Here is a 16,976-nt window from a genome sequence, read left to right on the forward strand (position 1 = left end):
AGTGGGGATATGTTTGAGGACAGTGCACGAGACAAGGAAAAGTAAATAAATACAAAAAACAGCAGTTAAGGTATATATTTGTGGTCTACTGGGTCAGGCTTGCTTGTGCCTTACAGCAGCAGGAAGGACTTTCATTATAGCGCCATGGAGGGGATCATCCTTCGGTCACCCACCTCCTCCACAGGCTCAAGAGGGCAGCCCAGAACAGAGCCAGCCTTCTTCACCAGTCTGTTCAGGCACACACACTCCATAGAAGATGGCTGATGGAGAGTCAGAAGGATCTCAGTAGTGGTCACTCCGAAGAACCTAAGTGTCCTTAGCAGGTATGACCTTTTCCTATAAAGCGCCCTAGTGTGGTCATTCCAGTCCAGTTTTTATTCAGGTAAACACCCAGATACTTATAAGAGTAGGGGTCTCTGGGGATTTGGTCCCTTTTGGAGCCAGCCTCAAGCGGTCACTCGATGAGCTGCAGTTGTTTGAACTTCTGCATGGGCTTCACTACTCAGACCCGGAGGTTTCCACTTGGCCCGCCCCAACACGAACCCCCATGCCTAATTTTGTAGCGTGCTCCGCCCACTTCAGACTTCCTCTCGCTCTTCTGACATCTAATTGGTGACTTCACGATGAGTTTGTCTGTTGTATATACAGTTACTGGACAGTTATTGGAGCAGACTCACAGAGCTGGTCCACCCACTTATGCTGCAAGCTCACACAAGACTAGATATATCGGCTAAATATTTCAGTAACTTTACTGAAAAGATAATTCCACAATAAAAGTACAAGCAAATGGGCTTTTGAGGCTGTAGTGTGGCCCACAAACATTATATTACATTATACATTATATTAGTGTGTTATATTTTCAGAGAAGACAATTTTTGCTTCAGGTCTTCATAAACGGAAATCAGAAAACAAAAGTTAGTGTATAAACTGTGAGCACCGGGAGATTCACTGTAAATGAAAATAAATAAAACCATATAGACGTACACTGCAAAACATGACTAACAGGAAATTTTTATTAAATATTAAATAATACCGGGATAATGGCAAATATGAAATATACTAAAAACCGATGACAATGTAATTCACTGTAGAGAACTAAACAACACACTGTTTAACACTGGAAAGTCTTTCTTAGCGAACATAAGACTTAATGATTATTATTATTATTAATGCTCACATATAAAATGGATAAAAAAATAGTCCGAGCACTGAGAAACAACAGGAAGGACTGTTGATGCTGGCAGGTTGACATGTGTCTGAATCATTCATGAGGGACTGGACTGGATCTGTTGGAGCTCTGTTGATGGTCATAAATGGAGACCATGTGGATGAAGCTCTCCTCTCCACCTCCCAGTGACATGGTCCAGTCACAGTCTGCTTCAGCATCTCTGTACCATCAGCACACAGCTCATCCTCTCTCAGAACACACATCGTCCTCTTCAGTTTCACCTTGGAGAAGATGGTCACCAGCAGCTGTAGAGAGAAGAAGAAACAACGAAGACAAATGAGTGTTTGCAGAGAGTCACTACATCAGCTGTCAGCCAGTGTCTCTATACATCTTGTACGGTTGTCACAACGACAAGTTGTCGCCTTCACATCAACTCTCACAGCTTCACTGAGAAGCTGCAGATTTACAGGAAACACTGGATCTTTGATACTAACTGTGTTTAGTTCAATACAGCTGAACTACTACTGACCTCAGAGTCTCCAGACTATAGTCTCGACTCTTTTTAAGATCACGCAGCTGCTTCACTCCTGATTCCTGCAACTTGTTTTTACTCAGGTCCAGATGTTTCAGATGGGAGGGGTTGGACTTCAGAGCTGATGCCAGAGAATAACAGCTGATCTCTGACAAACCGCAGTAACTCAACCTGGATAAAGAAAATGCATTTTTCACTCATCCAGATGTGACTCGTGAGCATTAATTAGAAACACTCAGTGACCTTGGGATAAAATTTAGGACAAGAAAACTGAAAATATGAAGTAAACTTTCTGGATGGACGATCTGAATGAACATACACTGGATCTACAATAAAATCAGACAGTGAACTGACCCCAGAGTCTCCAATTTACAGCCTGGATTCTCTAGAAATCGACACAGCTGCTTCACTGCTGAATCCTTCAGCTCTTTGTTGTAACTCAGGTCCAGCTCTGTCAGATGAGAGGGGTTGGACGCCAGAGCGGAGCCCAGAGAATCAAAGCCGATCTCTGTCAAACTGCAGCGAATCAACCTGAATAAAGGAGAAAACAATAAGAAGAAGACAAAGTTCAACAAAAGATACGCTAAATATGCCAGGAACCAGGGGACACAAGGGGGATGCAGGAAAACATGAGAGAACACAGGTGAGAGAACATCCAGGGAATAAACGTTGGTAGCGGAGCACAACTAAAACCATCCGCATAAGCAAGGAACTAATCAGGAAAGAAGTCACAGGTAAAACAACCAGGTTAACATAAGTTTATCATCATATTAACATGGAGTCTGACCTCAAAGTCTCCAGTCTACAGTCTGGACTCCCCAGAAAACCACACAGACGCTTCAGTCCTGGACCCTGAAGACTGTTGTTACTCAGGTTCAGGTGTTTCAGATGGGAGGGGTTGGACTTCAGAGCTGAGACCAGAAAACCACAGCTGATCTCTGACAGACTGCTGCCACTCAACCTGAAAAAAGAATAAATCATTGATTATCCAGTCAAATGTGTTCATGTCTGAAATATGAACAAATGGAAATCTACAACTTTATGGAAGGAAGTAAATTCACATGTGGATTAAACACATCAGATCTACAACAGTAACAGACAATGAACTGACCTCAGACTCTCCAGTCTACAGTCTGGACTCTCCAGAAAACCACACAGCTGCTTCACTCCTGAATCCTGTAGATTGTTATTACTCAGGTTCAGACGTCTCAGATGGGAGGGGTTGGACTTCAGAGCTGAGACCAGAGGATCACAGCTGATGGTTGAAAAACTGCAGCGACTCAAACTGAATACAGAAAGTGCATTTTTTTTACTATTTTTGACAATTTATTATCGACCGCTTCAACAGTGATATCAAACAACTATAAGCTGCTGCTCAAATCAAGTCTCTCATTACTTGTTAAAGGAGAAGTTCACATGTTCAACTATGTCTTCCAACAACAGTCACATATGGACGTTACAGAGTTATTCAGATTCCTGCTGTCCACACTGACTGTGTGGTGGTATCTCCCTAACACATCTACACTGTACGTCTGACTGACAGTTAAGTGGGCGTCCACCAAAGTTGCTGTTGAGAAGTTTCCTTTTTGAGTTCCTATCTCTCCACTGCAGCTCAGCAGGAAACACCCAGGAAACACGAAGATACTGACATTTTGATTAGCTTCCATTTCTATCTGACAGTCCAGACACAAGACCTGATCTACAGTAGCTTGCAAAAGTATTTATACTCCTTGAACTTTTCCACATTTTGTCACATTATGACCACAAACATGAATATATTTTATTAGAATTTTATGAGAAAGACTGACACCGAGTGGCACACAATTGTGAAGTACAAAGAAAATTACACATGATTTTCATTTTTTTTTTACAAATAAAAAACTGAAAAGTGCGGTGTGCAAAAGTATTCAATTTTTTCAATTTTATTTATATAGCGTCAATAACAATACAAATCGTCTCAAGACGCTTTACAAAAACCCGGCCTGAAACCCCCAGAGCAAGCCTGAAGGCAACGGTGGCAGGAAAAACTCCCTTTTAACAGGAAGAAACCTTGAGCAGAACCCAGCTCATATGGAGGGACCCATCTGCCTAAGGCCAGCCGGGTACAGACAGGCGACAAACCAGCCCAAGACTTTGGGTATTCAGCCCCCTTTTCTCTGAGTGCAACCAATTGCCTTCAGAAGTCACCTGATGACTGCTGAATGATCGAATGTTGACCTAATGACTAAATGGAGTCCACCTGTGTGTAATCTAATCTCAGTACAAACACATCTGTTCTGTGACAGCCTCAGAGGTTTGTTAAGAGAATATTGGGGAGCAAACAGCATCATGAAGTCCAAGGAACACACCAGACAGGTCAGGGATAAAGTTGCGGAGAAGTTTAAAGCAGGGTTAGGCTATAAAAAAGGTTTCCCAAGCTTTGAACATCTCACGGAGCACTGTTCAATCCATCATCCGGAAATGGAAAGACTATGGCACAACTGCAAACCTACCAAGACACAGCTGTCCACCTAAGCTTACAGGCTGAACAAGGAGAGCATTGATCAGAGATGCAGCCAAGAGGCTCAGGTGGGGGAATCTGTCCACAGGACAACTATTGGTCGTGCACTGCACAAATCTGGCCCTTATGGAAGAGTGGCAAGAAGAAAGCCATTGTTAAAAGAACACCACAAGAAGTGCTGTTTGATGTTCGCCAGAAGCTATGTGGGGAACACAGCAAACATCTGGAAGAAGGTGCTCTGGTCAGATGAGCCCAAACTGAACTTGAACTTTGTGGCCTAAATGCAAAACGTTATGTGTGCCGGAAAACTAACACTGCACATCACTATGAACACACCATCCCCCCTGTCAAACATGGTGGTGGCAGCATCATGTTCTGGGAGTGCTTCTCTTTGGCAGAGACAGGGAAGATAGTCAGAGTTGATGGGAAGATGGATGGAGCCAAATACAGAGCAATCTTGGAAGAAAACCTGTTGGAGTCTGCAAAAGACTTGAGAGTGGGGCGGAGGTTCACCTTTCAGGAGGACAGCTACCCTAAACATAAAGCCAGGGCAACAATGGAATGGTTTAAAACAAAAAATATTCATGTGTTGGAATGGTCAAAGTCCAGACCTAAGTCCAATCGAGAATCTGTAGCGAAATCTGAAAACAGCCGTTTACAGACGCGCTCCATCTAATCTGACTGAGCTGACTGAGGTGTTTTGCAAAGAAGAATCGGCAAAATTTGCAGTCTCTAGATGTGCAAGACACTTGCAGCTGTAATTGCAGCAAACGGCGGTTCCACAAAGTATTGACTCAGGGGGGCTGAATACTTTTGCACACTGCACTTTTCAGTTTTTTATTTGTAAAAAATAAAAATAAAATCATGTATAAGTTTCTTTGTACTTCACAATTGTGTGCCGCATTATGTTGGTCTTTCACATAAAATTCCAACAAAATCTATTTATGTTTGTGGTCGTAATGAGACAAAATGTGGAAAAGTTCAAGGGGTATGAATACTTTTGCAAGCCACTGTAAACTGGATCTCTGTTCTTCAGAAGCCTGCTAATAAAATAAATGAAAACTGACTTCAGAGTCTCCAGTTTACAGTTTGGACTCTCCAGTCCAGCACACAGCTGCTTCACTCCTGAATCCTGCAGGCTGTTTTCACTCAGGTCCAGCTCGGTCAGCTTACAGGACTTGGAGCTGAGAACTGAGGACAGAGCTTCACAGCTTCTCTCTGACAGGTTACAGCCACTCAGTCTGAAGACAAAAAAAAAATAAATCACCAAAAACTAGTAACTTTTGTGACCAGCTGACAGGTTGCTGTCTTGATGATGAACCTACAGAGCTTTGTTGGAGGCTTTGACCACTGGCAGCAGCCTCAGAAGAGCCTCCTCTGAATCAGAGTATTTCTTCAGGTTAAACACGTCCAGATCTTCTCCTGATGACAGTAAGATGAAGCCCAGAGCTGACCACTGAGCAGGAGACAGTTTATCTGTGGAGAGACCTCCTGATCTCAGGGACTGTTGGATCTCCTCCACTAGAGAACCATCATTCATTTCATTCAGACAGTGGAACAGATTGATGCTTCTCTCTGAAGACAAATTCTCTCTGATCTTCTCCTTGATGTACGGGACTGTTTCCTGATTGGTCTGTGAGCTTCTTCTTGTCTGTGGCAGGATGCCTCGTAGGAGAGTCTGATTGGTCTGCAGTGAAAGACCCAGGAGGAAGCGGAGGAACATGTCCAGATGTCCATTTGGACTCTGTAAGGCCTTGTCCACAGCACTGTGGTGGAGATGTATTCGTTTTTTAAAAGGATTAAACCACCAGGATCTTGTCTGTTGTTCTTCCAGCAGGTTGACATCAGAGTTGATGAAGGTCAGATGGACATGAAGAGCAGCCAGAAACTCCTGAACGCTCAGATGGACGAAGCAGAACACCTTGTCCTGGTACAGTCCTCTCTCCTCTTTAAAGATCTGTGTGAACACTCCTGAGTACACTGAGGCTGCTCTGATATCGATGCCACACTCTGTCAGGTCTGATTCATAGAAGATCAGGTTTCCCTTCAGCAGCTGATCAAAAGCCAGTTTTCCCAGAGACTCAATCATCTTCCTGCTCTCTGGACTCCAGTGTGGATCTGTCTCAGATCCTCCATCATACTTGGCCTTCTTCACTTTGGTCTGAATCACCAGGAAGTGGATGTACATCTCAGTCAGGGTCTTGGGCAGCTCCCATCCTGATCTGGTTTTCAACTCATCCTCCAGAACTGTAGCAGTGATCCAGCAGAAGACTGGGATGTGACACATGATGTGGAGGCTTCGTGATGTCTTGATGTGGGAGATGATCCTGCTGGCCTTCTCCTCGTCTCTGAATCTCTTCCTGAAGTACTCCTCCTTCTGGGGGTCAGTGAACCCTCTGATCTCTGTCACCATGTCAACACACTCAGGAGGGATCTGATTGGCTGCTGCAGGTCGTGTGGTTATCCAGAGGCGAGCAGAGGGAAGCAGTTTCCCCCTGATGAGGTTTGTCAGCAGCACATCCACTGAGGTGGACTCTGTAACATCAGTCAGGATCTCAGTGTTGTGGAAGTCCAGAGGAAGTCGACACTCATCCAGACCGTCAAAGATGAACACAACCTGGAACTTTTCAAACCTGCAAATTCCTGCTTCTTTGGTTTCAGTAAAGAAGTGATGAACAAGTTTCACCAAGCTGAACTTTCTCTCTTTCAACACATTCAGCTCTCTGAAAGTCAATGGAAATATGAAGAGGATGTCCTGGTTGGCTTCGTCTTCAGCCCAGTCCAGAGTGAACTTCTGTGTTAAGACTGTTTTCCCAATGCCAGCCACTCCCTTTGTCAACACTCTTTTGATTGGTTTATCTCTTCCAGGTGAGGCTTTAAAGAGGTCTTCTCGTCTGATGGTTGTTTCTGGTCTGTCTGGTTTCCTGGATGCTGTTTCAATCTGTCTGACCTCATGTTCATCATTGACCTCTGCAGTCCCTCCCTCTGTGATGTAGAGCTCTGTGTAGATCTCATTCAGAAGGGTTGACTTTCCTGCTTTAACAATCCCCTCAAATACAGACTGGAACTTCTCCTTCAGAGCAGATTTAAGTTCATGGTGACAACTATCAAGAGCCTCTGAATGATAAAACAACAGACAATCATCATCATCATCTGATGTGTTGTAGATCAGTTGTACTGTATACGGCATCAAGAAAGACTAACTGGACCCTTTGGAACTATCTGCATTTATACATAAACGTATCCTCACATCTGGTCAGATCTTCTGAGTTACTCTGCTCAAGCAAACGTTAACACAACCATCACCAGAGAAACACGTGGCCTCACCTCTCTGAGCAGGTTGATCAGAGGACAAACCCAGGTGACAGGCAAGAGCAGGATCTATGGACTGAAGACGTTGGATCATCTTCCTGCAGGCCTTTTCTCCCTTTTTTTTCACAGTGTCAATGAAGTGGCGTACCTTGTCTGCTGTGACTGGGTTCTTCTCAGACATCGATTCTTTCTCCATCTCAGTCAAGACACCGTCTGTTACGAGGACCTCGAGGAGCTGTGTAAGGACTTCTAACGACACCCTTTTCACCAACTTAGTCCTCAAGCTGGCAACCAACTCCTCTACAGGAACAAGGACATGTGCATATCAGACATTCTGCAACTCAGGGGTCCCTCAGTCTTACCTGCCACTGTCCACTCAGTGTTGTATGTGAGCTTTAATTCTGGTATGTGAATACACAGATACACAGATTTATTGCATCCCCAGAGTCTCATCTATAAAACACGTCCAAGTTGTTTAGAAGGCTGGGAGTTGTGACTGCAGTCGCCTCAAACACAGCCTAATGCTGCACTGGCTGGATGAGCAGAGTACGTTCATTTAGAGACTGCATGTGGCAGGGGACACGTTTTAGACCATGTTTTATTAATTTCAAATCAGTGACAAAAAGTGAAAGCTTGAATGAGAGGCTTTAATCAGATAATACACGTCTTCCCATCCTCTGTTTCAGCTGAATGGAACAAACTGAAGACATACCTCCTCCACCACCACGTCCATCATGGTCAGGATTGTGGATCTGAAAGCTGCAAAGAAAGACGGAGATCAGTTTTCTGATAAATAATTAAACTGTGAATGACTGACAGGTCCGTGGAGACGTTGCTCGGATCATAAACTCTAAGCCTGATCAGATCACAGGCTGCTTTCAATGACCTATGGACCTTCCTATTTAATTCAAAACATATTCTTCAAGTCTTATTTTTGAAGACTTATTTTTGAAGAAGATGTGAGCGCGATGGTGAATGCGGTTTAATTTTAAATTTCCTATATCTTACCTATTCAGAGGAGAGAGTTTTTGTCTTTTACGGTCAGTGGCGTCATCGCTCTTCACAGATGCACAGCTGGGTTCAGGTTCAGGTCCAGAAGAGTCCTCTCTGTCCTCTCTGTCCTCTCTCTGGTCCATGCCGCTGAATTTACATCTTCATCAGCTCACACACTCTGTCTACGTTCACCTGCAGAGGAAACACAAATCATTCATCTGAACATCAACTGAAATCTTCTCAGCTGCTCCTCCACTGACTGGCTCTAGATCAGGATGTTGATTGATCTACTTTCTATAAAAAGTCTCTGTCAGGAAGTTCCACAGTCAGTTAACAGTTAAGCAGAACATCAGTCTGGTGATATTCACATTAGTATCATGTAGGAGAAAGACACACATCAAACCCTCAGACTTGAGGCTGGAACCAGGAAATATTTGATATTTTTGATTAATCAATGATCAATGTCGTGGACAACTTCTCCAAACGTCAGACACAGAAACAAACAATAAAGTTACCAGAGACAAAGAGAAAGAGTGAAACAAACCAGACAGATTAGTCAAAGAGCTGAAGAAGAAGGCTCTCCACTATACACCTGGACACTGGAGACACAGGTGAGCGGTTCCCTGGAACCAGTCAGGGCTGCACCTGTGAAGGAGGATGGACAGGTAGGACAGGTAGGAGCAAGGAGACAGATCTGATAGAGACTCAGATTCAGTTTGAATAAAGTCATAAGACCTTTTAACAGGTTGCAAAGGCCAAATAATTATCAACAAAGTTCCCTGAAAAGTTAAAAAGGAAAGTCATAAATCTGTTGTTTCACTTCGTTGTCAGTTTTAAAACAGGGATTTCCTTAAAATTTAAAAAAAGAAAGAAATTAAAATGTACTTCAAAATATGTCGTATTATGCACATTAACATTAATGAATGAAGACCTTTAATGTCAGTAAATATTACCGTACAACCAAAGGTACAGTGCATCAAAATAGAAGAAAACAGAAGATTTATAGGCCTTTAGAAATGAAGTTAACGAAGAAATGAATACTAAATATAAAACTGAATGAAGTGCAGCCAGGGTCATGCAGCTTTTGCACGCTGACTTCCATGGAGCAGAAGTTGTGGTGGTGGTGATGTCGGACGGGTGTGAGCTGACTTCTCTGATATGCACTGCTCACAATAAGTTAGGGATATTGTGAGAGACTCAGTGGATGTCATACATATGGTGTTTGTTTCACTTCAGAGATTTTTGGGATAGGGAGGCAATTGTATTGGGGTGATAGACACACCTCATTTTGTGTTTTCCACAGTCTGCGTACAGTGTGCCAAAAAATACTAAAAGACAACCCTTTTCAATGTGGCATCAATTTCAACATTCTGTGGGTATAAAAAGCTGGTATTGTCAGTAAGTCATTCCAAGTTCATCATTCCAACAGCCATGAACACACGACGTCACTTAACGGACGAGCAGCACCACCTGGCCATAGCGCGCCTTCGGGTCGGTGGCAGGCAGTCAGATGTTGCTCGTGAACTTGGAGCGTCTCAAAGTGTCATCAGCAGACTTGCATCAAGACACAGAACTACTGGCAGAGTTTGTGACAGACCCAGGAGTGGAGCCCCACGAGTGACAGACCGCAACGATGACCAGTACCTAAGGACCTATGCACTCAGACATCGTTATGCAACTGCCACACAGCTGCAGGCCCGTTTACCAGATGTGAGGGGTACTAGGGTTTCCAGACAAACCATTCGCAACCGACTCCACCGCTTTGGCTTGAATGCCAGACGACCGTTGCAGGTGATTCCACTGACACCAAGACGCCGCCGTGAACGTTTGCAGTGGGCACAAGATCATGTGACCTGGACAATGCAGCAGTGGTCTACCGTCCTGTTCACTGATGAGTGTCGGGTCACCTTGCACAGAAATGATGGTCGTCAGCGTTGCTGGAGAAGGCGAGGTGAGCGATCAGCCCATCAGGACCAGGTGCTTTCCGGGGGTTGACATGGCTCAGTGTGGATGTAACCATTTTTTTATCCACTGTGATGGCTGAGTGAGTGGTGTTGATCAGGGGCCAGTCTTTTTGAGCAGAGGGCTTGTTGAACCTGCCACAGTAGGTGTTGAGTTGCTCTGCAAAGGTGGCAGAATCAGGGCACTGAATCTGGGCAGATTTAGCTGTTCTGCCCATCATGATGTTAAGTCCTTGCCATGCCTGCCTTGCGTTGCCAGCAGTGAATTTGTCCTCCACCTTGTTTTTGTATTGGAGTTTAGCCAGCCTGGTTTTCCTCCTCAGCTCTTTATTCAGCTCTCTGACTTTGTGTGTGTCCCCCTGGAGGAACGCCACTTTCTTGTTGTTTAAGCAATGCTTCAGGTCCTTGGTGACCCAAGGCTTGTTGTTAGGATACAGCTTGACCTGTTTAGTTGGAATGGCAGACTCCTCACAGAAGGACAGGTAGGAGGAGGTGGAGTCTGTGAGGAGGCTTAGGTCTCCCTCACAGCTGTCAAAGAAAATATCCCAGTCTGTGGTCTCTATGCAGGCCCGCAATGTCTCCACAGACTCACTGTTCCAGACCTTGATGGTTTGTGTTTGCGTTTTGTTAGTTTTCAGCCTTTGTCGGTATTTTGGGAGCAGCAGCATGAGATTATGGTCAGAGCGACCGAGTGGTGGGCGGGGCTTTGAGATATAAGCACCCGGTATGTTACCAAAACACAAGTCTATAGTTCTATCCATTCTTGTGGGAGATGTAACGTATTGTTCTAGATTGGGTAACAGTGAGGTTACATCACATGTGTTAAAATCGCCAAGCAAAAACACAGGATGCTCGCTATTACGGTTAAGAGCCTTGTTGTAATGTTCAGCGAGGCGTTGTGCAGCAAATGCATTGTCAGGACCAGGGACATATGCTAAAATAATCGTTATCTGTGTAAACTCCCGTGGTAAGTAAAAAGGCCTGAATGACACAGTCATGATCTCATGATGTCTGCTGCATTCTGTCTCTCTCAATGTAAAGTTTGTAGCCCACCTGTTATTTACAGCCATGCAGAGCCCTCCTCCGATTGACTTCCGTGTTTGTGTAGTGTCTCTATCAAAACGTATGATAGTAAATCCTTCCAGATCTATATCCGATATTCCTTCTGACAACCACGTTTCCGTAAAACAGAAGAGGCTTGTCTGACGGTAGTCTGAGTCCAGTTTGAAAAGTGCAGAAAGTTCTGTCATTTTATTCCGCAGTGATCTCACGTTAGACAGAGCTATTGCAGGTAGCGGTAGCTTCGTACCGCGTCTCCGTATTCTGTTGCGTATTCCTCCCCTGGATCCCCTTTTCCTCCGAATCCGTCTGACCAGATGATTCCTCTGTAAGCAACGAGGTATCTGATGCAGAGACAGGGATGTTGCTTGTAAGTCCATGGACACCAGCCGAAGATTCATTAGTGTCGGCCGGTCATAGGTGAGTCTTGGCCTGGGATCTGCCGGTTTATTCCATAACGCGACTGCTGGTTGAATAAGTGCGATTAAGATTCCCAGGCACGCCAGAAGTTTTTGTGTTGAAGCCATACTTTAAGTGTAAAGTCCAGTATTTAAAGTTTGCCGTTTGCACGTTAATAGACAGCACAAGAAAACTCGCAAAAACTCACAAAAGCTCACAGAGAGACACACGCCGCGAGTCGCTCACAGAGTAGCGCCCCGCCCCCTCTCAAATAACCTTCAAACAGTGTGAAGAGTGTGGGATGCTCCACCACATCGTGTCAGAATTGTCACAGCTCGACTTCAGGAAGTCGGAGTGCCTCATATGATATGGCCAGCAATGTCCCATGACCTGAACCCCATAGAGCACGTCTGGGACCAGCTGAAACAGAGACTGGATGATCGTACCCCACGTGACCTGGCAGAACTGTGTGTAGCACTTGTGGAAGAGTGGAACGCATTGCCTCAGAACAACATCATGAGGCTAAAGCATGAGACGTCCCTGTCAAGCTGTCATTGCGGCAAATGGTGGAAACACCTGCTACTGACATTGTCAATTTTTGTTATTTGGGGCTATCCTTGTTATTGTCTAGATTTTGGGAGTAATAAATATTAAACTAATGAAAATGGTGTTTCTTCTCATTCATTATTAGTAATATCAAAGGGAACTTTTACTTATTTCATTCAAGTTCAGACCAAATAGGAAAAGTACTCATGTAAATAACAATATCCTTAACTTATTGTGAGTAGTGTATTATAAAGTCAAATATCTGCCTCTGCAGAGCAAAAGCTCTTCAGCAGCATCCAGCACTGACTGCAGTAAATGCACTTTACTACTTTCACCACTTTAAATGTTTTTTTTTCTGCTTTTATTTAAATATAGAAAATAAATAAATTTAAATAAAGAAAATCTATTCTATTCTACACTGATAAATACAGGGACACAGAAAGTCATGCAGCTGTTCTCCAGCGGCTGTCCGCTACAACAAGGCCGCACTCAGTGGCTCAGACAGCGGGAGAGCAGCGGCTCATCTCCGCCTCGTCCACGGACTGATGGAGGCTGGAAAGCTGCATCAGTCTCCAGTATGATTCTGCAGATTTCTGTTGTCTCTGAGCTGCCTACAGCTGATGTTAACGAAGAAAACAATAAAAACTGCTTCCATTACCTTCAGATGTGCGTGTGCCCGCAGAGACAGATCAGCGCCACAATCTGCATGAAAGTAGTGATGATGTTACGAGACGTGCCGAGGATTCGAAGGGTGCGTCGAGTAAGGGAGTTGCGGTCAAGTTGCGGAGTTTGGATAGCGTTTATATAATTTGGAGATAGTTTGGAGAGTTTTGAGAGAGAGATATAGTTTGAAGATTTAGGAGAGTGAGGAGAGAAAGATAGGTAAGAGCATGGAGCCAGCTAGGAGGAAGACATATTCAGTGCCCTCTTCCTAGTTCCACAAGCACTTTCACTTTCCTCTGCCCATGCCATTTGCCTAAAGTGGCGGAAAAACATTACCCAACCTGCCATATCATATGATACTACCATTTTGGGAAAAGTTACACACACAGAATATATTCAAAAAACATTTTATCATACACCTGTGATAATTTAAGTACAGAAATTATTTGGTCATACATTTTTTTGTCATTCATAGTCATTCCCAAGAGCCATTACATATATAGTACACAGTACAGTAGTGACTTAATCAAAATGGACCCAACAACAACCGAGCGACACTAACGGGATTAGTGGTACACTGTGAAATCACCAGTCTTATTGAAGCAAGGGTTCGATTCCCTTTGATTCTTTTTTTTTTTAAATTTATTTTATTGTTATATGTATATAATTTTCTTATAATCAACTAGTCGAATAGGAATGTGCATGGCAAATCAAGTCCCACACAAGCATGAACCAGTAAGACACGTCTCCATTGCACGACATTTTATTGTCCACTAGATGCAAAAAAATAGAGCACGGTGTCACTGAAGCTTCGAGTAATGAACCTTTTTTTGAATCACGTGTCGAGGCTTCAACAAAGCCTCGATTGCCCATCACTAATTACAGACACAAAAAATCAATGCATCACACATTATGTGGTTAAGAGCTACAGCGTTCGACCTCATTCACTTACATTGCTGCGCATTGAGTTGTTCCAGAGGTAAGTTGCTGAAATATCGACCTCTTTTGAATTGTCAACTGTCTATATTGTATCAGAGGACATTTGCGATACTTATACTGGTCTTCATTTATATATGCACAGCATAAATAATTTATATTTTATCTTGGTTGTTTCAACCAATTTTCTAGCATTGCGTGCTAGCTAATTAGCCAGCACGACTTCCCCTGCTGTGAAGGTAGTTCGGTAATGAATCACTACCACCTTTATAGCAACTTTTATTTAATTGAATTTTGGGATATACTAAGTTTTAATTATGTGATGTGTTGGCTGTACTTAATTTGTTGTACTGTTCCTGTTCCATGTTCACTTGGCTAGTGTACAATTTGCCCAGCGCAACTTGCTGATGCTTGATGAGATGCTGATAGATTGCTATCCCATGCCATGAGCTCGTGATCAGGGTATGTCAAGGCATTGTCATGACTCGTGATTTGAGCGAGGGTTATTTAATTAGGAATAATGGGAATTTTAGGACTGGCGAGTTTGGCGTTGTGGTCCTGGGGGTGGCCACTCATCAGAAGAAGGACCGCCATGGCAGACCTCTTTGCGTTATCACAAAGGTAGGCTAATAGCTGAATCGGAATTTATAAGCAAAATCACGGGAATCAATTGCCTAATACAGCCCAGTTGTGCTCAAATGAATATCACGAGACATCTACCATCAGTTGAATGATATGGAAAAATTAAGTTAGAGCCTCTAAAGCCAGTGCTACTACCCATGCGAACATGAACACTAAGCTTTTCCCTCCATGTAGCTTAAAACTTATCTAAGTAAGTTTTTCGTTGTCACCCTGCCTCTCCAAATGCAAAACTGACATTAACAAAAATACAATAATGTATTGACATCGTCTCCGGCTGGGAAGTCTCGTCTCCTGGGTCTGGACACTGTGATCGCCAGCAGCTCACAAGGGGGGGTGAAGAGGCTGGTGGGCTCCGCTCAACAACAGGAGCTCCTGGATGTAGCAGTAACATCACCACGGCCGCAACTACAGTCTCCACAGTGGAGCGTTGTTGTAAAAGAAGGACGAAAAAAAACGGGGTCCCTTAAAGCAGCTGTGCCACGGAAACTCCACAACAAGCAAGTCCATGGGAAACGTGAGCAGAGGAATGTGGGAATAATTGGAACTGGTACGGAGAGCAGCATTGGAGTGGTGAAAACCAAGCTGGTGAATGTGTTTGCCACTAGGTTCTCCCCTTCCCTGGATGCAGACACGCTGCGTGTCTATTTATCTGAGAAATTGGAGAATGGAACAGTGACGTGTCGAAAGATCAGTTGGTTAATGTTATAAGACTGGGGGTTGATTGGGCTATTGGGCTTGAGCTGTGCTGTAATGATGAGAAGATAATAATCTTGAATGTATATACGCCATATGAGTGCATACAGAATGAGAATGAGTACCTCAGTCGATTGGCATTTATTATGTCTTTTATTCAGGATAGTTCTTCTACCTGTATATGTGTTGTTGGTGACATGAATGCTGATGTAACTGATGCCAAGTCTCTGTTTGGTAACCATCTAATGCAGTTTTGTTCAGACAGTGGATTGATTTTATCTAGTAAGGTACTATTGCCAAATGATAGTTATACTTATATTAGTGAGGCCTGGCACTCTACTTCCTGGCTAGACCACTGTCTTTGTACAGTGGATGCCCATGACTCCATCGATATGATGAAAATTGAATATGATCTGGCTACTACGGACCATATACCCTTTCTCATGGTGCTGAACACAGGCAATTTACCAGTGTTGTTGCCTGTGGATGATGGCATTGATGCAGGGAAAATAGATTTGTCTAAAAAATTGTCTAAGAAAGATCTTAATAAATATGAAAATCATTCTAATGCTTTGTTGGGTAATATTAAGCTTCCAAAAGATGCCTTATTGTGTCAGGATATGAACTGCAAGAATGTACAACACTGTAAGGAAATATGTTCCCTGTATGAAGCTATTGTAGAGTCACTTGGTATTTCAAGCAGGCCTCTATATAAACATAGGGCAAAAGTGTGTAATGCTAAGCCAGGTTGGAAGGATCATGTAGAAGAGTTCCATGCAGAGGCCCGAAATGCTTTTAAGAAATGGGCTGAGTCAGGCAAAAGCAGGCATGGCCCTTTGTTTGAAAATAAAAAATGCACTAATGCTAGATTCAAATATGCCCTTCGCTATATTAAAAGAAATGAAAATGCTATGAGGTCAGATTCACTAGCACGGAAGCTGCAACAAACTAATGTTAATGACTTCTGGAAGGAAATCAAATCTATTAATAAGTGCAAAACATCTCTTCCATCTAATATAGATGGTGTGAGTGGACCAGATGAAATATCACAATTATGGCGGAAACAATATTATGAACTGCTAAACTGTGTAAAAAGTAATCTGTTTGTAGTAGATCATGTAGAGTTTAATGATGATGTTATTGTCAGTCCTGCTGAAGTCTATGAAGCAATATTGAAGTTGAGAGATAATAAGGCCTGTGGTCTAGATAATATTACAGCTGAACATATGAAACTTGCCAGTAAGAAACTGTGTCCTCTGGTGGCTATATGCTACACAGGTTTTTTTGTTCATGGTATATTACCTGATTCTATGCTTTCTGTTGTGTTAGTACCAGTTATCAAAGATAAAGTGGGGAAGCTTAACAACTCAGATAATTATAGGCCAATAGCTTTGGCCAGTGTCATGTCCAAAGTGCTAGAGACTGTTCTACTGAGTAGACTTGAGAGGTATGTCTTGTCTACTGATAACCAATTTGGTTTTAAACAAAAGCATGGCACTGACTTATGTATCTTTGCATTAAAAGAAATTTTAGATAAATAAAATAGGCAAAATTCTACAATGTTCATGTGCT

General features: G+C 43.2%; 1 protein-coding gene across 5 annotated transcripts; it reads right to left on the reverse strand.

Annotated features, from left to right (window-relative positions):
- Positions 1–726: 726 nt before the first annotated feature.
- Positions 727–13,366, reverse strand: LOC311509359 (NLR family CARD domain-containing protein 3-like). 5 transcript variants are annotated; one of them, XM_084574533.1, is made up of 12 exons: positions 13,129–13,366; positions 9,050–9,150; positions 8,521–8,697; positions 8,225–8,271; positions 7,528–7,812; positions 5,526–7,317; positions 5,268–5,441; positions 2,812–2,985; positions 2,488–2,661; positions 2,055–2,231; positions 1,698–1,871; positions 727–1,473 (listed from the first exon to the last, which is right to left on the reverse strand). In XM_084574533.1, exons 3-12 carry the CDS (start codon positions 8,646–8,648, stop codon positions 1,464–1,466), a joined length of 3,135 nt encoding a protein of 1,044 aa, XP_084430659.1. In that variant the 5' UTR covers positions 8,649–8,697; positions 9,050–9,150; positions 13,129–13,366; the 3' UTR covers positions 727–1,463. The 5 variants fall into 5 exon arrangements, with proteins under 5 accessions (XP_084430659.1, XP_084430660.1, XP_084430661.1 ...); XM_084574534.1 differs by lacking the exon at positions 9,050–9,150; XM_084574535.1 differs by lacking the exons at positions 9,050–9,150; positions 13,129–13,366 and adding an exon at positions 11,520–12,795.
- Between the last annotated feature and the right edge of the window lie 3,610 nt (positions 13,367–16,976).

The sequence above is a fragment of the Chelon labrosus genome (assembly GCF_963514085.1).
Source record: "Chelon labrosus genome assembly, chromosome: 24".
Classification (NCBI taxonomy): Eukaryota; Metazoa; Chordata; class Actinopteri; order Mugiliformes; family Mugilidae; genus Chelon; species Chelon labrosus.

What these genes read in the sequence shown, in the direction of transcription:
- LOC311509359 (XM_084574534.1), bottom strand. Translation starts at nt 8,648, where the DNA reads ATGGACCAGAGAGAGGACAGAGAGGACAGAGAGGACTCTTCTGGACCT. An exon ending in TGATCAACCTGCTCAGAGAG is followed by an intron (nt 7,318 to 7,527) that starts GTGAGGCCACGT and finishes TTTATCATTCAG; the next exon opens with AGGCTCTTGATAGTTGTCAC. An exon ending in TGTAGACTGGAGAGTCTGAG is followed by an intron (nt 2,662 to 2,811) that starts GTCAGTTCATTG and finishes TTCTTTTTTCAG; the next exon opens with GTTGAGTGGCAGCAGTCTGT.